Source organism: Meriones unguiculatus, chromosome 7 (assembly GCF_030254825.1).
Source record: "Meriones unguiculatus strain TT.TT164.6M chromosome 7, Bangor_MerUng_6.1, whole genome shotgun sequence".
Classification (NCBI taxonomy): domain Eukaryota; kingdom Metazoa; phylum Chordata; class Mammalia; order Rodentia; family Muridae; genus Meriones; species Meriones unguiculatus.
The window spans coordinates 65814707-65840155 of record NC_083355.1 but is presented as its reverse complement, the minus strand read 5'-3'; the positions used below and the strand labels follow the sequence as shown (position 1 = coordinate 65840155).

Below are 25449 nucleotides of genomic sequence, written 5' to 3'. Positions count from 1 at the left end.
TAGAGGGCTAGTTCAGGAAGGGGGCTATAGCTGGGATACAGAATGAATAATTTATAATTAATTAAAAAATAAATTAATAAAAAAAGCCTGGAGTTAGCAAAATTGAGTTCAAAGAAGAATTTTATTCCATTATATACATTATTTTAGCATTTTTCAACTTAGGAACAAATACTGTTTTTGTAGCCTTTCTTTCAGCACTGGAAAAGGTTTTATGGCAGTGTTTTAAAGAACTCATATAGCTGGGTATGATATTGTACAATATTCAAGTAATCTGAGCAGGGAGGAGGCCTAAGCAGGAGGGTCACCTAGGTTCTTTTCCTGTTCCTGGTTTCTGTAGATTACTAGCCCTAGCTATATTAAATTTTAATTTCAAGCCTGCTGCATTTTATGTTTCTATACAGTCCTTCTGATTATATCAAATTAAGAAAAACATACCAGTTACTGCTGTGAAGGAAGTTCTGAATTGTAAAATAGATACTGGCCATCATACTCAAGATCTCAGAAGCTTTGGGCCTTGGTTCCTTTTTTTGGCACGGAGAGGTTCGAGACAGGGTCTTTCTATGTAGCCTTGGCTGTACTAGACTCACTTTGTAGACCAGACCAAGTTGGCCTCAAACTCACAGAGATCCTCTTGCCTCTGCCTCCCACACCTGTACTGGGATTACAGGTGTGTGCCACTGTGCCCAGCTGGGCCTTGGTTTCTTAAAAGTCCATCTAGAATCTTAAGTTGGATCTTGAGGAATGTTTCTTGTACACATAAGCAGTTTTTTTTTTTTTTTTGAAGAATTACCCAATTTAATTTGCCAAGTCTGTACTTGAATACTTCCTCTAGACTATTGAAAACTGTAGAAAGGAAATTGATACACTGAAGGAGAAAATTCTTCTTTTCTTTTTGACATGCATATCACGGGCAACATTTGTGTATGCATGTGTGTGCATATAGACACCAGAAGTCAGCCTTCGGTGGTGTTCTTTAAGCATTCCCTTTGCTTTTTGAAATAAGGTCTCTGAGTTGGCCTGTACTCACTCACATAGCAGACAAAGCTGGCTGGCTCAGGAGCTCCACAGATCTGTTTATAAAAGTGGGTGCTGGGCATTCAACTCAGGTCCTCATGCTTGTGTTCTAAGTACTTTACTGACTCGGCTGTCATTTAGTTTATGCTTTTTTGATCACTCTGACTGCATGTCACTCTCTAGTCTACATGATGGTATTTTCCTGACTTGTATGATTCAACATACCTTATTACTCTTTCTCCTATCTATAAGTAACCAGTTTGTGGGTGTCTTACTAGTTCTACTGTAAAAAGATGGTTAATATTTTATTGCCATAGTTAGAAAACAGTTTTTTTCTGTTGCCATTTAGTGCTTGGACATTGAAAATATGGTATAGCCCAACCTGAAACTAGAAATCTTCTGCAGAATTTCAGTATATTAACTAGGTAAATTTTACCATGATAGTTAATTAAATTTCTGTAAAACTCAAAACTGTACAGTTATTTCATTTTCTTCTGAATTTCCAAGGAACACATTGGTAAAAATAGAAGAAAATAAACTAGCAAGGTATGATCACTGATAAATCTATGTATGCATTTTTCTGAAAAATTGTAATGCTTTATAATATGCCTTTTTCATCACTGTGCATTTTTCTCACAATGAAAAATATTGTGAAAGCAAGATGGTAAAATAAGTCAAACCATTGTATTTCCACAGAAACATTGAAATAATATTCAAATAAGTATGTATAGTAAAAGGCCAGCATCCATTTAAGAAGTTTCAACACCACAGAAAAGCGCAAAGCTGAAAAAATGTATACTTCTATGGGTAAAAAGAGCACTGTAGCTTTTCCCTGCACACTCGCCTCCCAGGGCTTCTGTGGTGGTGAAGGGTACAATGGATATTATTCCTGGCAATCTGGTTTTGTAAAAGGCCTTTTATCTTCACCCCAAGGAGCCAATTTCTTTTCTGCCTCATACCTCCACAGAAAGGCCTATAGAACATAGACCCTTGGGGCAACAAAGAGCAACAGAAGTGACCTTCCTCTTATAGATGACACTGTCCTAGAAGACTCAGAAAAGCTCAGAATTTGGGTTTTCCCTTCAGGAGAAAAAGAGATGAAGGAAATCTTGTACCGTAATTTTCAATATAATCCCCAAGTGGCTGGTTTCCATCTTACATCATATTAAATACAGAAGATCACTAGAGCCTAGGATGTCCAGGACACCTAGTACCAGAGAAGGGTGAACATCTCCAGTAATCTATGAAATTGGAGTAAAAGTTTCTTTTGTGCTATTTCTTTAAATATACAGACACCAGCATAATATGGTCACTCCTTATGTATTACTTTGCTATCTGATATTTTCTGCTATTTCAGTTATCATCATCAACCATAATCCAAAAATACTGTGGAAAATTTCAAACATGTTTTAAATCGCATATTAGTTTGAGTAGAATAATAAAGTTTTATACTACTGCATTCTGGCCCTAGGACATGGCTAATCCCTCTGTCCAGTGTATCCAGAGTGTGTATGTCCACCTATTAGTCACTTAGTAGGCACTTCAATTATCAGATTTAACTGATAAAGCACAACTGTGCTGAAGTTTAAGTAAAGTCTTAACCACAAGAACAAGAATAGCGATACTAGCACTTCAGATATGCCACAGAAAAGACATAAATTTCTCTTCTGTGAAAAGATTTTATTTTTTTTAAAACAGGGTTGTCGCGCGCAGCCTTCGCCGATAAGGATGACGCGGCAACCGAAGATTTGTCCAGCAGAATCTTTATTATGAAGCTCTTGAAAGTAGATGGAGAAGGACCCCAAACCCCAAGCGCGCTCTGCTTAAATAGCCTGCAGGGCGGCGTGCTCGTCTGTGATTGGTGCTCCGCACAATACCCAATTAGCATGTGTTCTCTGATAAGGAGAGCACTCAAATCCGTATTAGCATCATGTGGCGCAAGCGCCGCTGTAAGGCGAGTTCTAGCAAGAAGAACCAGGAAGCAGGAAGCCAGCGCCATCTCGTAATGGCGAATGCGGCTCCCGACACAGGGTCTCACTGGGTAGCCTCTGACCTGGAATTGTTTTGTAGACTAGACTGCTCTTAAACTCACAGAGATGACATGTTCGGCCTTCCCTCAAGTACTGGGATTAAGTGTAAAGGCTTACATTCTTTTATATACCCCAATTGAAGTCCCTTCCCTTCTTCTTCCCCTCATCCCCTTCCCCTAGTCCACTGAAAGGGGGAGTTCACTGTTATTGCCATCTACCCATAGCTTGTTAAGTCTCATCAGGACTGCTTGGATCCTCTTCCTCCATGGCCTGGCAAGGCAACATCATCAGGGGCAAGTGATCAGAGAGCAGTCAACTGAGTTCATGATAGAGGTAACCCTTGATCCCCTCAATCAGAGATCCACGTGGAGACTGAGCTGCCCATAGGCCACATCTGAGCAGGTGGTCTAGGTCATCTCCATGCATGGTCCTCCGTTAGTGCATCACTCTCTGCAGGACCCCCTGGGCTCAGATCTTTTAGTTTTGTTGGCCTCCTTTTGGGGCTCCTGTCCCCTCCATGTCCCTCCAATCCCACTCTCTTCCTCCATAAGACTCCCTGCGCTCTGCCCATAGTTTGGCCCTGAGTCTCAGCATCTGCTTCCATCCCCTTTTGGGCTCAGATCTTTTAGTTTTGTTGGCCTCCTTTTTGGGCTCCTGTCCCTTCCATGTCCCTCCAATCCCACTCTCTTCCTCCATAAGACTCCCTGCACTCTGCCCATAGTTTGGCCCTGAGTCTCAGCATCTGCTTCCATCCCCTTTTGGGTGAATCCTTTCAGAGGACCCTCTGTATAGACTTTCATCCTGTTTTCCTCTCTTCCACCACTTCTAGCATCTATCCTGTTTACCATTCTGAATGAGATTTAAAGGCTTATGTTTTTTAAGGAAGAAAAATCATATACACTGAGGTTGTTAGGCTTGATACTACAAACAGAACTATCATCTGAAATTGTGAAGAAAGAAAAAATATTTAGACTCTTAAGTACCTCATACTGCAGAAGTTATGACCGTTGTATATGATAACTGCCTAGGTAAAATGAAAAGGGTACTAAATTTATGACTGGAAGACAGGAAACCAAAAATGTTCCAAGTTAACATTAAGAAAGGATTAAACAAAGACTTGACCCAAGGATGTCCTATTTTAAACAAGCCATTGAGTGGAAACACTCAGATTCAGGAATAGATTTGAACTGAAAAATCAGTTGCAAGAGAAACTGCCTGCCAGTGAATAAGCTTTTGCCACATTCCTAGCAAAATGAAGGTACTGAATAAATGGATAGCATGCCATCCAAGCTGACATTTCAGTGGAACCAGGCTCTCCTGAGAGCAGATGCTTGTATTAGTTACTTTATTTGTTGCTATTAAGAAATACCTGACAAAAGCAACTTAAAAGAAAAGCGGAGTATTTTGACAAAGAACCCAAAACAATGCAGTGGAAAAAAAGATGGCATCTTCAGCCACTGGTGCTGGTCTAACTGGATATCTGTCTAACATGTAGAAAAATGCAAATAGATCCATATTTACCACCCTGCACAAAACTAAAGTCCAAGTGGATCAAAGACCTCAACATAAAACCATTTAGACACACTAAACCTGTTAGAAGGAAGAGCCTTGAACTCATTGGGACAGAAGACAACTTCCTGAACACCAACAGCACAGGCTCTAAGATCAACAGTTAATAAATGGGACCTCATGAAACTGAAAAGCTTCTGTAAAGCAAAGGACACTGTCATTAGAACAAAACGACAGCCTACAGACTGGGAAACGATCTTCACCAACCCTGTATCTGACAGAGTGCTAATATCTAGAATATATAAAGAACTCAAGAAGCTAAAAAGCAACAAATCAAGTAATCCAATTTTTAAAATGGGGTACAGAGCTAAACAGAATTCTGAATACAGGCAGAGAAATGCTTAAAGAAATGCTCAGCATCCTTAGTTATCAGGGAAATGCAAATTAAAACTACCCTAAGATTTCACCTTACACCCATCAAAATGTCTAAGATTAAAAAAAAACTCAAGTGACAGTCCATGCTAGAGAGGATGTGGAGAAAGTGGAACCCTCCTCCATTGCTGGTGGGAATATAAACTTGTACAACCACTTTGGAAATCAATCTGGCGCTTTCTCAGACAATTAGGAATAGTGCTTCCTCGAGATCCAGCTATAGCACTCCTAGGAATATATCCAAAATATGCTCAAGTATACAACAAGGACATTTGTTCAACTATGTTCATAGCAGCTTTATTCTTAATAGCCAGAATCTGGAAACAACCCAGATGTCCCTCAACGGAGGAATGTATACAGATTGTGAATTGTGGTACTCAGCAATTAAAAACGAGGAAATCTTGAAATTTGCAGGCAAATGGTAGGAACTAGAAACGATCATCCTGAGTGATGTATCCAGAAGCAGAAAGATACACATGTTATATACTCACTTATAAGTGGATATTAGACATATAATATAGGATAATCAGACTAAAATCTGTACTCCTAAAGAAGCTAAGTAAGCAAGAAGGAGCACCCTGGGTAAGACGCTCAATCCTCATTCAGAAAGGCAAAGAGGATGGACATCAGAAGAGGGAGAAAACAGGGACAGGAACCTACCACAGAGGGCTTCTGAAAGACTATCCTGCTGGGTATCAATGCAGATGCTGAGACTCATAGCCAAACTTTGAGCAGAGTGCAGGGAATCTTGTGAAAAGAAGGGGGAGATAGAAAGACCTGGAGGGGACAGGAGCTCCACAAGGAGAGCAACAGAACAAAAAAAAAAAAAAAAAAAAAAAAAAAACCTGAGCCCTGGGAGCTTTGAAGAGAATGATACCCCAACCAAGGACAAGGCAGGGAGAGGACCTAAAACTCTGGCTCAGGTGTACCTAGCCCATAGACTCAGTCTCCAAGTGGGATCCCTAATAAGGGGAGCAGGGGCTTTCTGTATCATGAACTCAGTGGCAGGCTTTCTGATCACCTCCTCATGGGCGATGCAGCCTTGCCAGGCCACAGGGGAAGACAATGCAACCAGTCCTAATGCCTGATGAGATCTGATAAGCTAGGGTCAAAAAGAAGGGGAGGAGACCCTCCACTATCAGAGGGCTAGGGGAGGGGCATGGGAGGAAAAGAGGGAGGAAGGGTAGGATTAGGAGGAGACAAGGGAGGGGACCACAGCTGGGATACAGATTGAATAAATTGCAATAAATGATAATAATAAAAAATAATGTAGCAGTTGACTAGATATGTACCACTCACCTCTGGACTTGCAGTTGCACTCCTGAACTCACAGCTATGATTACCCACACAAGACTGGGCCTGTCAGCATTCTGTCATGGAAGGGGAACTGCTGGGCCCCATTTTACCCTGAGGGTTTATATGCATTTACTAGTAGCCACTAGTAAGGTGTTCATACAACTCTTAAACAACTCCTGTGCTTTAAACAACCCTTCAGTCTTGTATCTGAAAGCAACCTTAATGAAACTCATTGAGTTATTTCAAAAACGGTGGAGGGTATTGTCTGTGATCATGACAAGTGGCCTGAGAGGGAAAGTGAGGCAGGAATGGGGAGATGGAGACCTCAGGTAGCAAGTTAGCATAAGGAGAACAGACTCTTCAGGAGACGGGCTTCATTGAGCAGCTCATTTAATTTTAGGGGAACAAAGCTATTTAAACCTTTGGGGAGTGGGTAGAGGCTTTCTGGGTGAGTGTACATCCTTGTTTTGGGCCAAGGTGCTGGGAATACCTTATTTGCATGAAGAGGAATTCCAGGTGCTTGCTAGACATAGCCATATAAGGAGATAAGTTAACCTATAACCTGTGCCAGGCTACATGACCACCTCAAGAGTGGCAGAGGTGGAGGACATGAAGGACAAGGGCAGGAAAGGGAGGAGTCCTATTTCTGTCTGTCTCAAGACAAGATTTTTGGGGTTTGGATATACCTGGACCTTACTCCTGCTCCAGACTGGATCCTGATTCCATTGTACCCAGGGCACCACAGGAGGAATTAGTTGGGAAGAGAAAGGGAATTGGGTGAATGGAAAGGGAATAAGAAAAGGATAATGGGAGTGAATATGATCAAAATATATTATGTAAATTTATAAAATGTCATAAAAGTTCGTTATGCAATTATACTAATAAACACTGACTTTCAAGAAGACATCTTTCAAAACCATACAAACTAATGTGTTATCCTGCACCTTTTTCTTGGTATATACTCATAAACACTGAAAATGTATGTCCTTCATATAGAAACCTTCATAAGGATATTTATAGCAGCTGTGTTAATGATTGCCAAAACTTGGAAACAATCAGTGTGCCCTTCATAAGTGAATAAATAAACAAACTGGTAATCTATACAATAAAATAGTCATTGCTAAGAAGTATGAGCAGCTAAAGTATGAAAGCCTCAAAGTGTATTGCTAAATAAAACAATCTGAAAAGGCTGTATATGGGATGATTTCAGTTGTATAAAATTCTACAATAGGCAAAGCTATGAAGATAGTAAAAGGATCAGTGGTTGCCAAGAGCTAGAGGTTTGTGGGTGTGGTTATTACTGTTATTTGCGTATGTGTGTGTATATAAATGTGTATGCAACAGCATATGAGTCAGAGCATTCATGTGAAGGTCAGGGACAACTCTCAGAGTTGGCTTTTTGCCCCTGCGAGAGAGATCTGGGGTTCAATCTTGGGTAGTCAGACCTGCATGCAAGCATGTATACCAGCTGTATACCAGCTGTGCTTTCACACACCTCAGTTCTTACCTTTAATCCATTTAAACCAATCTGTGTCTTTTTATTTGGAGATTTAAGACCATGTTGAGTTATTATTAAGAAGTTGTCTTTTAATTAGAGACTGAAGACCATTTACATTTAGGGTTCTTATTGAGAAGTATATGTTAACTGCTGCAATTTTATCATAGTTATTTCCTGTTTGACTTTTTTTTCTCCCTTACTCATTTTAAAGGTTTGCTGGCTTACTGACTAGAAAATGTTTTATTCTTTCCTAGTCTATGTTCATTTCTTTTTGTGAAGTTTATTCTTAGTTCTTATAATTGTGATATTTTTTTCTCATCTACATAGAGAAATTTTGGCTTGCAGTTATTTACTGTCAAGGCTTGAAGCATATCATCCTATTCTTTCTTCTGAGAGGTCTGAAGTAATATTGATAGGTTTACCTTTGTAAGTAATTTGGCTCTTTTTCTCTTTCAACTTTGACTATTCTTTCTTTATCTGAATTCTTCACATTGAGAGGTTCTTTGATCTTGGATATCTACAGATTCCCCTGGATTGGGGGGACTTTTCTGCTCTAATATCATTGAATGTGTATGTTTGTGGTTTGTTTTGGTTTTGGTTTGTTGTTGTTGTTTTTTTGTTTTTGTTTTTGTTTTTTGCGGGGGGGGAGTTGTTTGTCTCCGTAATGCCTTTGGAACCAAAACACACATGTATTTCAGCACCTTCTAATTCAAGGATTGTTAAACAGCACTGGTCTTTGGATCATATCTTACAGTTCTTGAGGGTCATAGCCATAATGACATTTTCGTTATTGATGTTTGAATGTAGTAAAATCTCAACCTTGCTTTAATCCCTGGTATTCTTTCTTCTGCTTGATCTAGTATGCTATCTCCTGGGACTAGGGTATGCCATACACTAGGTCAAATTTGTTTTGTTTTGGCTTTTGCTGAGCTATTTCATTTCCAAAGTTTCCATGAGGAAGAGGTAGTGTTGAGTGGTTTTTAGACTCTCCCTTGGCTGACTCTCTTATACAAGTTATTGAAATTTTCATCCTAGTCTTGAATTAACTTCCTTGTGCCTATTTGAGTCTTTTCAGGCTTGATCATTTTTTAAATTGTTTTAATTCCTCAACATTTCAACCATTTCAGTATCATTTGATTCACTTATTGAGAAGTGAACTTTTAGGTTCATATTGCCTTTATATTTTTTTAGTTTCTACGCTGCAAATGTGTACATTTATTGGGATCTGTATCTTTTACATAGGGGATTTAGTGAAAGATTTCTCTTGACGTCTCAGTCCCCATTGCTACTCACAAGAGATAAAGCAGATAGAGTAACAGCAATTCAGAAGCAGGCCAGATATAAAAACATAGAAAAGTAAAAAAAACAAGGCCAGTTACAGAAATGTCTTTAATCCCAGCACCCGGAGGCAAAGATAGGTGGGTCTCTGTGAGTTCAAGGCCAACCTGGTGTACGGATCAAACTCTTAAGACATCCAGGGCTGCAAAGAGAGACCCTATCTCAAGAAAAAGAAGAAGGAGGGAGAGAAGGAAAGAAAGGAAGAAAGAAAAGATAATCAGACAGACAGACATCAACTGTGGTAAATGCCTTCTCATTCCAGAGGCGCTGTGCCAGTGTAGGTATGGGCATGGAAAATGCCTGCAATGCAGCTGAATTTCTACCACTTGTCTCTTAGATTTTGAAACATAGAAAACAGCAGGGCTAAGGCAGTCTGTGTTGGCAGGTCAGCGCGCAGACACTTCAGTGTTCGGTTGTGCCCAGCATGTTGGTCTCAGTCCCAGCTGTAAGAGTCCTCCATGGCCGATTGTGATGGAGCCCACACTTCCCCCACATAGACTCATGTCTGTGAATTAGTATTCCAAACATAAGCAGTCGCCTGGACCCACTGTGCTTCTCAGAATGATCACTGCTTGGTGGATATGAAAATGCAATAGCTGCTACTCTTATTGGAGGTGAAGTTGACCTCTCATAAGATGACTCACCATCACAGCACCACGCAGAGTCCCTTCCCCAGCATCTGCTTGGTGTGCAAATGTCAGATCTCCCTCCCATGTTGTAAGTTTTCTTTTAAATCTTTTCCTGTCATGTCGTTTCGTTGTTTTTTGTTTGTTTTAAGATTTATTTATTTATTATGTTTACAGTGTTCTGCTTGCAGCAGTATGCCTGTACCAGGTCTCATTATAGATGGTTGTGAGCCACCATGTGGTTGCTGGGAATTGAACTCAGGACCTTTGGAAGAGCAGACAGTGCTCTTAACCACTGAACCATCTCTCCAGCCCATATTTCGTTGTTTTGTCTGCATGTATGTTTTTGTACCATGTGCATTCAGTGCCTGCAGAGGCCAGAAGAGGATGTTGGATCCCCTTGAATTAGAGTTACAGGCAACTGTGAATCACCAGCTGGGTGCTAGGACCCAAACTCAGTGAGACCCTCCTCAAAATAGAAAGCTTAAGGGGCTGAAGAGTTGGCTTTATGGTTAAGAGCACTTGTTCTTATTAAAGGACCTAAATTTGATTGCTAGCATCTATTTGGAGGCTAACCACTTCCTTGGGCACCAGATACTTACGGTGCACAGACATACAGAACAATAAAAGTAAATCTAAAAGTTTTTTAAAGATGAATTATTTAAAAAATGAATTGCAACAAGTGAATCAATTTTAAAAAAAGAAAGCTTAATTATCAAATTTGTGTGGATTTGGAGGTGGGGCAGGTCATTAGAATTAAGTAGATCCATAAGTGTAAGCTATGTTGGCATTAATAACTTCTAAAAGGAAAAGAGACCAGAACTAGTGTGCTTGACTAGTCAGTCACATTATTATTCCCTCTCTCTTCCTTCCCCATGGTATGATGCAGCAAGAATGTGCTCATCAGATGTCATCTTCCTGTTTTTGAATTGCCCAGCCTCCAACTATGTGCTAGATAAATTTGTATTTTCTGCAAACTACCTGGTCTCGGCTAATTTGTTATTACAGCAACAGAAAATGCACCAAGACAAGACGATTAACCCTAAAATTGTTATATTGCTGTTACATTTGTGTCTTAGGTCTAGACATGAAAATCAGTTTATTGTAGTTTCATTCAAAGAAATAGATTTTTAAATGCCAGGATTTAAGGAAATCTTCAGTCTTAGTTCCACGTTTATCTTCATTTCTCATATATAATAGAAATAAATGACTTTCAACTCTTAACTGTACTTACTTGCCTCTGCAAGTATTTTCACTTGCAAAAACCAGTAAACTCAAAAGCTGAGAAGGTGCTTTCTTCTAAATTAGCAGAGACTACTTAAGACATGCATTATTAGTGTCAATCACATGTGAAGTTATCAGTGAAAGAATCTCACATGGTGAATGAAATTTGCCCAGCTGCTTAGAGTTTTGCTGGATGCTGTGTAAGTTTTACACACTTACACAACCTGAGTATATACAACAAACTATCTTTAAAATGTGTTGGCTCCAAGCCTCCCTAGGGGCTGCTACAAATATTTAAAAGATAAGCAAAAAGCTTAAAGCACCAAAATATAAAAGACCTTATTTTATGGATTACCTGAAAAAGCAAGTAGTTAAGAAGACAGTAAGTAGATAATCATTTTTGTGGCCAAAAAAAAGTGAAGGAAGAAAGAAAAGACAGAAAATGATGAGAAAAATAGTGCTAGAATTTGAGAATCATGAAATTTGGGTTTTGTTTATTGGACTTTGGTGGTGGTGATAGTGGGTTTTTAAGACAATCTTTCTGTATAGTCCTTGCTGTCTTTGAACTTTTCATGTAGATCAGGCTGGCCTTGAACTCACAGAGATCTTGCTTCTGTCACCAAGTGCTGACATTAAAGACACAGGCCAGCATGCACAGCAAATACTATATTTGTAATGAATTTTAAAAGAATTTCCAAAGTAAACTGAGCAGTAGTGGCGCACCGCACACCTTTGCAACACAGAGGCAGGCAGATCTGAGTTCAAGAAGTCAGCCTGGCCTAGAGTGAGTTCTAGGACAGCCAAAGCTATACAGGAAAACCCTGTCTCCAAAAAAAATTTCCAAAGGAAAGGAAAGGACTAGGAGCCGGGAATACTGTCCTGTGCTTCACAGTGGGTGGGCAGGCGCCGTTGTGCTGAGAAACCTAGGACTAATGTAAACAACAGGTTTGAGATTGTGGTTATGCCAGCTGTTTTGGATACACCTCCTGATCCTCCTGCCTCCAGCAGCCTTCTTTGTGAAAGAGTACAAACATGCCACCACAATTAGCTCCTTTGGTGATTTTCAGTCAGGCAATACACATTTGTGCTTTACTGTAATGGATGTTTTATTTACACCTAATAAAATTTAATTTTTTTAAACGTTAGGCAGTGGTATAGTTATTTCCCAGCCCGCTGCAATGTACTCAGTAAAGTATTCCTCCATTTAGGCCTACCCTGTTCCCATTTTTGGAATCAAACCCAGGGACTTGCATATGCTTGACAAATGCTTTGTCACAGAGCTGCATGCCCAATTAATTGGGGTTTTTTTGTTGTTGTTTTTTGTTTGTTTGTTTGTTTGTTTGTTTTGGAGAGAGAATGTTGCTGTGTACACCAGGCTGGTCTGACCTGGAACTCGCTACATAGGCTGTGTTGGCCTAGAAATCTGGCAGTCCTGCATTGGCCTCAGGAGGTAGCGATACAGCTTGCATCACCATACTGGGCTTTCAGCTTACTCATTGTTTACAAAGATTTTTGTTGTTTGGTTGGTTGTTTTTTTTTTGTTGTTTTTTTTTTTTTAAGATTTATTTCATTTTGCCTAGTTTGAAGGTATACACCATTAATCCCAGCACTTGGGAGAAAGGGGTAGGCAGATCTCTGTGAGTTTAAGGCCAGCTTGGTCTACATAGAGTCCCTGACTGGAAAAAAATCAAAAACAAACAAGCAAAAAAGATTTATATAATCTTATCTGCGTGTATGTGTGCATGAGTGTATGTATAACACATGCATACAGGGTCAGAAGAAAGTCTTAGATCCCCAGATCTGATAAAGGCCATTATAAACTTCCATATGGGTGCCAAGAACCAAACTCAGGTTGTCTGCAAGAGCAGTAAGCACACTTAATGGCTGAGCCATCTCTCCAGCTCCTTACTCATTTTAAACAGTATAGTTCAAGAGATGCTTATAGATTAATTCCGCTGTTTAACTTCCAAATTCAAGATGTAGAACTTTTTATCAAAGAAATTCTACTCTGTCCCCCATCTTTAGCCCTAAGGAAACAATGACCTGACCTGACCCTAGTGTTTAGTTGTTCTAGAACTTCATACAGATAAAATTATACAATGAATACAATTGTTACACTTTTGTCTTATATCCATATTATAGTATATACAAGCACTTTTTTCTTTATTTCTTCCATTGTGTGGATATGTTAATGGTGTATTTATTCACCAACTGGGTAATATTTAAATTGTTTTGAATTATTTCTATTATGAATAAAGTATCAGAACTTTTGAATCAAATTTCTTATACAAGTACTTACTTTATCTATCGCGGGTAAGTTTTTACAGTTGGAATTACTGACCTGTATCTAATTTTATATATATATTTTTTTATATTAATTACAGGTTATTTACTTTGTATCCCAGCTGTAGTCTCCTCCATCATTCCCTCCCAATCCAACCCTCCCCTCATCTCCTCCCTGCCCCTCTCTAAGTCTACTGATTTGGTCCTCCTCCCCTTCCATCTGACCCTAGCTTATCAGGTCTCATCCTTAGCAAATTTATTAACTGTCTTCAGAGTGTCTCATTTTGCACTCTCAGCAATAACTTGTTTGAGTTCTGGTTGTTCCATATCCTTGCCCACATTTGGTGTTGTGGATCTTTGTAATTTTAGACATTCTGGGGTAAAACCACGTTCTCATTGTGGTTTTAACTCCCATTTTCCTGATGATAATTTACCTTTCATCATGTTGACTGCAGTGTTCCTTCAAACTTTTTACATGTATTTTATTGACTTTGGTGTGTGTGTGTGTGTGTGTGTGTGTGTGTGTGTGTGTTTCTTTTCTGAAATAGGCTGGCCTGAAACTCACTTGTGTTTCCCTTTGGGTTTGTGGCAATCCCACTTTAGCCCCCCAGGTGCTGGAATTTCAAGCATGTGCCATCTACCACATCTGCTTAGTTTTTGTTTTGTTTGTTTGTTTTTTTTTAATTTTATTTTTAATCACAGTCTTTTAATTAAATATATGTTTTAAGAATAATTATTTGTAATTAATAAAAAAAATAGTTCTTGTCATCTCTAGTTTGCCCTTCATTTTTAACTGTCTTTCTTTGAAAACAAAGGATTTAACTTATCAAACAACTTACAGTGGAAGGGAAGTTCCAGCTCTTGAGTGGTGTGTGGTAAAAGTAAACGTCTCTTGCCTGTGTGCTTTACTGCCCCACAAACTTGTGGGCATGTAATAGTCACCAGTGGAAGTTGGACTGGATAGGAAAGCACTGAGATTGTGTGACACTTCTAACTATTAGTAGAAATTGAAAATTATGTAATTTTTACTTACTGAATCTTATCCTCTAAATACTTTTTACGTTTTTTTCTTTTAAGAAATTAACTTTTTTAAATTCCATATCTGACAAATTAGAATATAGAAATGACAACCTGGGGAAACTTTCAGAGCTAACGCAGTTACATATGATGACACTGTGCCCTCTGGAGTCTGAAATAACAGCATTCTCAAAAGAACGACTTTGTGTTGTTTGGTTGGTTTGGTCTTTGGTTTTGCCTTTACTTTGTTTTGTTGTTTTGTTTTTCTTTTTTTAGGGGTTTTTGCTTTGTTTTCAGACAGGATCTCTTGTATGTAGTCCTGGCTATTATGGAACTCACTGTATAGATTAGGTCTGTATCTCTGCCTTCCGAGTGCTGGGAATAAAGGGGTATAACCATGCTTGGCAAGTGCAGCTTTCTGTATGCTTTGGGAATGTGAAAACAATGTAGGGTCTTTTCATGATTTTCTCTGGACTTTTTAGAGTGTGAAATGCTTCTAACCTTCACTAAAATGCTGTCTTGAGTTACTAGAACAATTGATTTGAAACTTTTTAAAGGACAAAACAATATTTTCTTTAGCAATCCTTCTAACATTTTCCTTTACAATACTGTCCATTGGTTTTAATCACTTCTATGGGTTAAACTGTTATTTAAAGTTATTATAAATTTTGTTATTAATGAAATCTCTGGTTACTACTACCATATTTAAGAGTGTGTATATTAACTATTCATTTTCTTGTATTTTATTTAGAGTTTTGATGTTAGAAAAGTTTTTTTATAGCTGAAATTACCTAAAATTGTAAAGATTTTTACATAGTTTTTTTGTTTTGTTTTGTTTTTTAATCCTTTGATTTTTCTAAATGTTTGGTCACAAAGCTAGGAAAGATTTCCTTTGTTTTACTTAAAGTATATTTCTTACAGAAAATAACTTTGGGACAGTGCCCCATTTTTCAACTAAGTTACTTAGTGTTTTAGGGTCTTATTACTGTGAGGAGACACTATAACCATAGCAACTCTTATAAAGGAAAACATTTAATTGACACTGGCTTACAGTTTCAGAGATTAAGTCCATTATCATCATGGTGGGAAGCATGGCAGCATGCAGGCAGACATAGTGCTGGAAAGGGTTGAGTTCTACATTTGGATCAGCAGGCCACAGAAAGAGAGAGACTGGGCCTGGCTTGGGCTTCTAAAGCCACAAAGTCCACCTCTAATAATGCACTTCCTCCAACAAGGCCATACCTAATCCCTGTCAAGTAGCTCTACTCCCTAATGATTAAGTATTCAAATATATGAGCCTGTGGTGGGTGCCATTCCTATTTGAGAAATTTGCTTGCTTGCTTCTTGAGACAGGGTTTCTCCATATAATATCTCTGGGACCAGCTTTGTAAACCAGGCTGGCCTTGAACTTACAGCCTGTCTCTGCCTCCCCACTGCTGCCAGCTTATTTGAGAAGTTCTTATGATTGACATCTCTTATTACTTAAAGTGCTCCTGTTCCCAGTGTCACTCATTATTTGTACTTAAGACCTGTTAGCTCAGCATTTGGGTTCAGTCACTGTTTTCCACAGTCGTTAAAGCATTTAGAAAACCATTTTAACCATTTTCTCCTGTAGGAACCTCCAGAAGTTTAGTCTTTTTGGAGACATAAGCGTTGTACAGCAGCAAGGAAGTTTGTCCAGCACATACCTCAACAGGGTAGACCCTGACGGCAAGAAGATTAAGCAGTAAGTTATTACAGTAAGCTTTACAGGGCATATGTTAAGAATGAGTATAGCTCCTTTCTGAAAAACCCCAAGACACAATCAAGAATGATAATTTTTGTTTTTTAAAAAGAATATGGGGGGCTGGAGAGATGGTTCAGTGGTTAAGAGCACTGTCTGCTCTTTCAAAGGACCCTGGTTCAATTCCCAGCACCTACATGGCAGCTCACAACTCTCTGCAACTCCAGTTCTAATGCACATAAAATGAAATTAAATAAATTATTTTTAAAAAAATATGGGGCTTGGCAGTTAAGCACTTAACCCACAACCATGAAGATCTCCATATGACTGCTGCATGGGCATGGCAGACTACCTATAATTCTAGGCCTGGACACCAGGAATCCCCAGAGCAAACTGATAGGCAGAGACTAGCCCTTTTTGCATGCCCTGGTTTGATTGAGAGACCCTGCCCCTGACACACACACACACACGCGCGCACACACACACACACGGGGTGGAGAAGAGAATGTGTTAGGCTACAATAACATATGTCCTAGAAACATCTTAACCATGCATTTTAATGATATTCATGGCATAAGATTTTAGGATAAATCATATAGCTTACTGGGTGATTATTGCTGTATAAATTCTTAATATTTTACTTTAAGTGTTTGAGTGTTTTGCCTGAATGTGTATATGTGTACCACATGTATGCCTGGTTCCCACAAAGTCAGAAAGAGGGAATCGGATTCCCTGGAACTAGAGTTACAGATGTTGTGAACCACTATGTGGATGCTGGGAAACGAACCTGGATTCTCTGCAGAAGAAAATTCCTTTGTGCGCAGCCTCTACTGTTATGTAAACGTTTTATTTTTGCTATAAAATAAGTCATATGTCATCAGTCTTTAATTCCATAATGTTAGTTAAAAAATACTGTTATCCTAAGATGAGAAACATTTCTACATGTTTAATATGTCTTATATTTTAATGTGAATTTTAGTTATATATGTAGGTTGGATAGAAATTAGTTGAGAAAAAATGTATCTCAACATTGAGTGTCATGTGTTGCCCATTTTTTAAAGTCACCATTAAAAAAAAAAGATTCATAGCTGAGTGCTAGTGACAAAATTGTGACATTTTCCTTGTAGAATTCAGCAGCTGTTTGAAGAAATACTGAGCAATAGTAGGCAACTGAAATGGCTGTCCTGTGGGTTTATGCTGGAAATAGTAACCCCAACATCACTGTCGTCTCTGTCTAACTCAATTGCCAACACCATGGAACACCTGAGTTTACTGGACAACAACATTCCTGGCAGCAGCACTCTCATCACTGCAGTTGAACTAGAGCGGTTTGTAAATCTGCATTCACTTGCCCTGGATTTCTGTGACTTTACAGCTGAGATGGCGAGAGTCTTAACTGATAGCAACCATGTGCCTTTGAAGCGACTGTCTCTTCTGGTCCACAATGTTTCAGTGATGCACAAGTCATTAGACAACATGCCAAATGATGAGCACTGGAAAGCCCTGTCACGAAAGAGCTCCAGCCTTCGGGTCTATCTAATGGCTTTTGATGTCAAAGGTGAAGACATGCTGAAGATTCTGAAACCCAGTATACCACTTGAGAGGGTTCATTTTGACAGCTACGTCACTTGTGTCTCAGGGGCTATTGTTGATCTCATATCCAGGCAGTATGACAAGTTCCTCACCCATTTTATATTGATGAATGATGTGATTGACACGTCTGGCTTTCCAGATCTTAGTGACAACCGAAATGAAGATCCGTTGGTTTTATTAGCATGGAGGTGCACAAAGCTCACTCTTTTGGCAATTCATGGTATGTGATTTTGTTCACTATAATTTGATATTGACATCATGCCTAAAATATTTTATGCTCATAAATATATCACAAGTAGAAAGTCATATCTCAACCATGAATGTTCTGTCCAAGTATCCCACTAATGCTTTTTCCTGCCATGGCTATAAAAACAGATGTGTGTGTACCTGCTGTGTATGTATTCATTCCAATCAGAAGATCTTAAAATGCTTAGACAGATGGAGGGAAAGGACAGCTTTTATATATACAGCCTCATCCTTTAGATTCTAGTTTTAATATATTTGCTATATTCTTGAAATAACCTATTGGTTAGTTACATGTTTATTTCTTGACCATTCATCTTAGTTTGTAAACTATTCTCATTTGAATGGAGTTGCTGTTCTGTTAAACTAAGGTAACATTTTACTTCAAAGATAATCACCAAAAAAAATCTATGAAAATGTCTTAGCCTAGGCATGGTGTCACACATCATAATCTTACCTCTTAAGAGACTGATAGAGGATTGTCATGAGTTTGAGAGGCCAGCCTAAGCTAGAGAATGAGACCTTGCTTAAAAATAATGAAGCAAACAAAGAATAATCTTAACCTTGCTGTGCTCACTGTTACATTGTTTTTTAAACTGTTTTTCTTAGCCTATTGTGATTTTCAGATCTTCATAATTGGGCCATACATTACAGGTAGTAGCAAAAAAAAAAAAAAAGATCCATAGTAAAAATCGTATGGGGTTGTTGGAGGATATGGTTCAGTAGATTAAATGCCTCCTCTGCAAATGTAGGACTGAAGTTTGGATCCCCAGAACCCACATAACAGCCAGCCAGGCTTGGTGGCCACCTCAAATCCCATACTCAGGCAGGGAGAATCCCTGAGTCAGGCTGGATAGCTAGACTATCAAGGTCCTGCCTTAGCAAATAGTAGAGAGCGACCAGGGAAGACACACAGTGTCATATTGGGCCTCCACAGGCAGGCATATACATGTGCATCTACATGAAAACACACCTAAGTGCAAGCACACTTATATAATATACTCAAAAAATTGAGAAAACAAAAAACAAAAAAACAGGGAACAGCAACTGTCAGGTTATTTCAAAGTTAATTTAAACCTGTCCTTTCAAAATTTCCTCTTTCAAGGTATTAGCTTGCCCAGCATCTGTCACCTTTATCCTTTCCCAAGGGTGACCTCTGTTCTGCAGTATTCCTGTGACTTCTATGACTTCTGATAATGAACAGTTACCTTCAAAGTTTCAAATGTCATAAACGAGACTATAGACTATGAGAAACCATAGGAAATTATTTTTTATAATGAAAATTGCAGGTTACTATGTATTGTTAATAGAGACTTACATAGAAAATAAAATTTGTTCTTTGTGATATGTCATTATCCAAAGTTAAAATTTTGTTTATATACTTTAAATGTCTTATGTTTTGCTGAACAAAATACCAGAATAAGATTATATACCACTTAACAGCTCACCACTCTGATACTCTTCAAGACAGTATCAGATTCCTAGGTAGTGATGTTTCTTTTATTCTGAGTGTGTCTTAAGTGGAAAGGACCAACATGGTAAATACAAATGTGAAGTTTCTCAAGAAGCACTTACTGAGGAACAGACTATCAGAGACAGAGTAAAACAGAAGAGAATGACAGAGTTGCCTTTTGCTTATCTTTAAGGTTACACCGTGTGGGCACACAACCTCATTGCCATTGCTCGTCTTCGTGGCTCTGATCTAAAAGTGCTTGAAGTCACCGAAGAAAGCATTGATTTTGACCAAGGTGAACTAGCCGACCAGGATGTGGATCCAGTGCATAACCTTATTGAGCAGGTATCTCTGGGCCTTGGTCAGCCTTGGCACGCAGTCTTGGACATTGAATCACTCAGCGTCTTCACTGAACCAAATCGTCATTTTTACAGAGAGATGCAGAGCTTCAGCGAAGACATTTAGCTTTTTTTAAATGTATAATTCCTGTGGCTACATATGCAAGTAGGGTCCCATTATGTTTTTTTCAGTAGTGTAAACTAATCCTTTTGTGCTGTGTTTAATCAGTATTAGCTTTATAGAATTATAAATGTATATTCTACTTCTTGATCAAAGAACGTAGTCAGGTATTGGTTTTAGAAGTTCAAAGTGACACTGTATAGGGCTTTCACGGTTAATGGGATTGTTACCAAACCTTAAGGACATACAGCCAATGATTATCTGAGGTTACTGGCTAACTTTGTTTTTCACTGAGTTACTCTGCCTTTTTGACATTTTTATTCCTTGTTTGTCAGAATCCAGAGCTCAGGAGCCAAATATTTTTATACGTATATATATACATATATATATAAATATCCATAGCCTGGTGGATTTGTATGCAATGCACTGCATCTATGTATTCTGATAGCATCTCATTGATTTTGATTTGAAATAGAAAGGAAGATAGTATCCCAAATGAGTTATCTTTAACAGAAAGCTGAGTTTAACTTTCATTACCTATATAATAATTGATATTGCCAATTACCATTCCGAATTTCATATAGTATAAGTTAGACATTGCTTAATCCGTCTTTAAATGCATTTACATAAACATGAACACTCAAATTGCTGGATTTTTTTAAACTGTATCTGCCATGATTTTTTTCATCTGTTACATTCAAGTTAGCTTCTTTAGCCCAGATTTCAAAACAGTATAGGAAGAAAGGAACCATATTCCAGGGAAACCTCTGAGGCTAAGTCAAAGCACAGAACTGTAAACGCACAGGCCTACAAACCAACATTAGTCGTGAAATCCCTAACAAGTCACTGGATTCTCTCTGTCAGCGCGCGTGTCAGCTGCCAAAGAATAGATTTACATGAAGAAGTGCCCACATGCTGGCAGGGGCTGGCCGGCTTTGGCCAGCCAGATACTGCTAGATTGTAATATTTAAGGTCGAATTTCGACCTGTGGTACACAGCTGTGCTGTGGCTCAGTCAGCAACCTCAGAACTCTGAAAAAAAAAAAACAAAAAACAAAAAAAAAAAAACAAAAAAAAACATGCACCTGTTTCACTGTGAATAGTGAATGTAAAGGAAAGAAAGGAGAAACCAAAAGCTTGTTCCATCACAGGTATGAGCTGCTATGATACATGAAGAACATTCCATGAAGTATGTTTTAAAACCTTGTTATATCTGAGAGGCTTTAAAAGCCAATTTAACTGTTTCAGGGCAACCGCGGTACAGACGTGGTCTCTGTGAGACTTCCACCTGACCCAAGTTTTAAGTGGTACGAATGTTGTGCATTTAATGTTAAGGACAGTCTGCAATAATAAAGTAAGTAGCCAACGTGGGTGCCCAGCAGTGCTGAGACCTGGCTGCTCTATTGTAAGCTTTGGAAACACAATTTATGCAACAGATGTCCAGATATGATTCTATTTATGGAAAAAGTTTATATGTTTTACAAATGGTTTTACCATCTTATATTAAATGACCTTTTGACAGGTGTGCACTGTTTTGTCTCCAGTGAGCACATACCATGCGGATTTTATATGTACATCAGTAGTGTGAATCCACTGGCACAGTGTGTGTAAATGCCAGATGTGGTGAGATTTTATCTTGTATACGTGATCAGATAAAATAACTCCTGACAGAAACTGTAAGGAAACCAGCTGAATGTTTGACCTGATGACTGATGTTGTATGGTTTATGTTAAATGTATATTCTTTTAATCAATGAATAAAGCATTAAAAAGTGACCGTTATGATGTATTTTATTGTGTATAAAACACAAAAAGGTATCAACATTTAAATAAAAATCTTAGGCTGAATAGTTTAGAGTTTTAATTTTTTTCACTTTGAGAAATCACAAGCTTAAAACAGACACTAAGCTAAGCACTGGCACACTCCTATAATCCCAGCTCTGAGAAGTGGAGATAGGAAGATTAGAAGTTCAAGGTCAATGTCTCAGTTGCTGTGACAGAACACCATGATCAGGGCATTTTATAAAGGAAAGTATCTAATTGGGCCTACAGTTTCAGAGGATTAAAGTCCATGGTGGTATGAGGGAAAACATGGCATCAGGATTATCTGAGAACTCATATTGTGATCCATAAGTAGGAGACGGAGAGCTGAGCATGGCACAGGTCTTTTGAAACCTCAAAGCCCCCTGTCTTAGTCATCATTCTATTGCTATGAAGAAACCAAGACCAAGGCAACTCCTATAAAGAAAAGCATTTAATTGGGGGCTTGCTTACAGTCTCAGAGGCTTAGTCCAGTGGCAGTATGCAGGCAGACACGGTGCTGGAGAAGCTGAGAGTTTAACATCCTGATCATCAGGCAGCAGGATGAGGCCAGAAGCTAGGTAGGAGAAGACTCCGCTTGGCATGGGATTTTGAACCTCAGAGCCCACCCCAGCCACTCCAACAACGCCATACCTACTAATCTTTGCAAACAATCTACCAACTGATGACTAAGCATTCAATATATGAGCTGTGGAACCTTTTCATTCAAAGCACCACAGCCACCCTCAGTGACAGGCCGCCCCTCCTAATCCTTCCCAAACAGTTCTATCAACTGGAGACCAAGCACTGAAACATATGAGCCTTTTCTTATTCTGACTACTATAGTCATCTGCCGTTAAATAGTGAGTTTGAAGCCAGCCCAAGACTGGATTTGTTAACAAAATCCCATTGTAGTGTGCATTAGTATACATTATTGATACTGAAAATTTAAATGTGCTTATTTTTTTAAATTTCTTTATTAGATGCAGAAATGATTGCCACTGTTAAGTACTTGGTAAGCTTCCTGTTACTACCATCTTAATCTGCATTCTTGGTCCAGGGAGAAAATGGCCTCTTTTTCCATCTTGATTGTTCTGGAGGCAGACTTGTGAGACAGTGATTCCTCTTGGAGTCATCTAGTATCTTTTGAGTCCTTATTTTGTAGACATCTGATGTCTCTGATTGACTCAGCATGTTTGTGCAAAAAATGTGCCCATGTGTATAAAGAGGGAAAGACTGTTGTTGGTAAAGGTGATTGGCATCCAGGTGAAGAGTGAAGAAGTGCTGGGCCGAAGGGCTCAGATCCCGAGTTCTGGCTCTACCTGCCAGACACGCTCCTCTTTGGCAGTTTTCTTGTCTCTTGAATAGGAATGGGACTTGGTGGCATACACCTTTAAGCCCAGTAGGCAGGTCTCTGAATTTGAGGCCAGCCTAGTCTACAGAGCTTCCAGAACAGAGCCAGAGCTCCACAGAAAAACTCTGTCTCAAAAAACCAAAGTGGAGGTGGGGGGTGGAGAGAACAGGCAAAAAAGAACAGGACTTGGTTATCAATGCTGATTTTCCCTTTTTAAAAAAACTCAGCTGTTTTTAGCTTAACAGCTAAAATAAGGCAAATAAGATCATCATTAAAAGATATAGAGAATATTTTCAACAAAGTGACCTAAACTGTTCTGTTTACAGGACTAAGAATACAACTTAATGATAAGGCGTTTCCCTCATGTGCAAAGGCCCTGGGTTCCATCCTCAACACTGCCAAAAAGACAGCAATAACAGAATGAATAAAATCATCTTTCCATATCTTCCAACACCTGGGGAATAAAGAATTTAGGGAGCCAGTAGGGTGGGGGCTGGAAAGGACAGTATGCTTATGGCTGAATACAGTGATGCAGAATCCAGCATGAATCACATGAAGCCAGTAAGAACTGTGTTCCTCGAGAAGCTTACAAACATGAATAGCATGCAGGGGCCACACCACACTGACATTGCTTCCCATTCTTCACATTCTCACAGAAAATAGCATACAACATACTGATACTCACTAGAAGGAATTGGGACTTCCACTCCCCTCCTCCCCATAGCCTGTAACATTTGCATTTTCTTTAAAGTTACTAAATAAAATGCAACATTTTGTTTGGTTTTTCAAGACAGGTTTTCTCTATGTACTGGACTAACTTTGTAGACCAGGCTGGCCTCAAACTGACAGCAAGCTGCCTGCCTCTGCCTCACAGAGCCCTGGGATCACAGGTGTGCGCCACGACACCCGGCTAAAATGCAACATTTTTATTTAAAACTTTTTTTTTTTTGCATTTACTCTATGTGCATGTGCCTGCATATGTGTACGCCCAGAAGACGGTTTGCAGGGGTGGATTCTCACTCCACCCTGTACTACCCACTAACCGATCTCCCGACTCCTCTGTAGAACTTTCCAATACAAGCTTGTCAGTTGTCAGCCTCCAGAAATTCAGTACTGCCACCAATGAGACTGTTCAAGCCTTTTTACAGTATCCTTCTGGAAATATATGTAGTTAAAGTTAAGACATATAACAGTTTCCTTGCCTGCCACTGTAGGTACAATGTTGAAATTTCTTCCTGTATGAATTTCAGTTTTAAGTGGATTTTTTTCATGTAAGTATTTCAAGAGACTTACATGTCATTGTGGGGGTAAAAAAAAGATTCTGGTTAAAGGGTACACAGGTTAATTCTGGCCACCTGATATACACATAGCATAGACTGTAAAATACTGATAATATACACTTGAAATGTGCTAACAGTATGCCTTAAGTCTTCTCAGTGCACCCACAAATTAACGGATTAATTAGCCTGATTGTACTAATCATCTCACAGTGTACACATATGTCAAAACATTATTTCCATACCTTAAATATGTACAAACTTTTTTCTTTGCTTTTGTTTTTTGAGACAGAGTGTCTCTGTAGCCTTGACTGTCCTGGAACTCACTTTATAGACTGGGCTGTCCTCAGATTCATAGAGATCTGCCTGTCTCTGCCTCCCAAATGCTGGGATTAAAGGTGTGCACCGCCACTACCCAGCATGTGCAGACTTTGACAGTCATGCCTCATGACTGTCACTGCAGTTAACAGACTTCAGTTTTGAGTGCTACTGCCGTTCAGGTGTATTTTGATTCAGCCATTATCCAAAGGATCCAGAAGTAAACACAAGACAGTAGAGGTGGTGAGTCCCTCAAGGGTGCCACACTCAAGAGCCACTCACACTTCCCTTTAACTCATAATTCAGATAAGCCTGTAGGGCCACTTGTTCTGCACTGAACACAAGCAGGGAGAGACTGAGAAAGGCATAGGCTCGTGCACCTAAAAATGAGCACACAAGCTCATCAGGCCAGTTCCTTAGAGGCTTGAAAGACTTCATGCCTATACCAAGCTAGAAATAAAGGGCAGTGACCATTATTTGTGATGATTAAATCAATATAGAAATATTGCATCATGTCTGTGTATTACCTTTTCACCCCTGTGACAGCAGTACCCAACAGAAACAACTAAGGAAAGAGTTTGGCCCACCTCAGTACCTGCTTGTGCCAACTATACCCCAACTTCCCAACTCAACACCATCAGCTGGGGAGCAGGTGTTCAGATCATTGACCTGCGGCTAGGTCAGTGGCAGAGCTCTTGCCAGGCACATGAGGCCATTCTCCAATTCCTAGCACTACAATACAAAAACTCAAAACATGAGTGTGTGGGGGACATTCAGATTTAAACTACAACAAGTTCATATAGATGTAGGAAATGAAACATTTAACCTATCTTAGAAACATATACACACAAGCCCATTAAGTTCATATTTAAAAGAATGGCCTTGGGGCTGGAGACATGGCACGGAGGTTAAGAGCACTGGCTGTTCTTCCAGAGGTCCTGAGTTCAATTCCCAGCAACCACAT

At 39.2% G+C, this 25449-nt stretch overlaps 1 protein-coding gene across 1 annotated transcript in view; it reads left to right on the top strand.

Moving 5' to 3' along the window:
- Fbxo33 (F-box protein 33) overlaps positions 1–21512 on the top strand; it is a 29557-nt gene extending 8045 nt beyond the window's left edge. Inside the window, exons 2-4 of the mRNA XM_021645768.2 lie at positions 15883–15993; positions 17118–17803; positions 19473–21512. Of these exons, the coding sequence (XP_021501443.1) occupies positions 15883–15993; positions 17118–17803; positions 19473–19744 (1069 nt within the window). The 3' untranslated portion in view covers positions 19745–21512. The remainder of the gene's footprint in view (positions 1–15882; positions 15994–17117; positions 17804–19472) is intronic.
- Positions 21513–25449: the final 3937 nt, after the last annotated feature.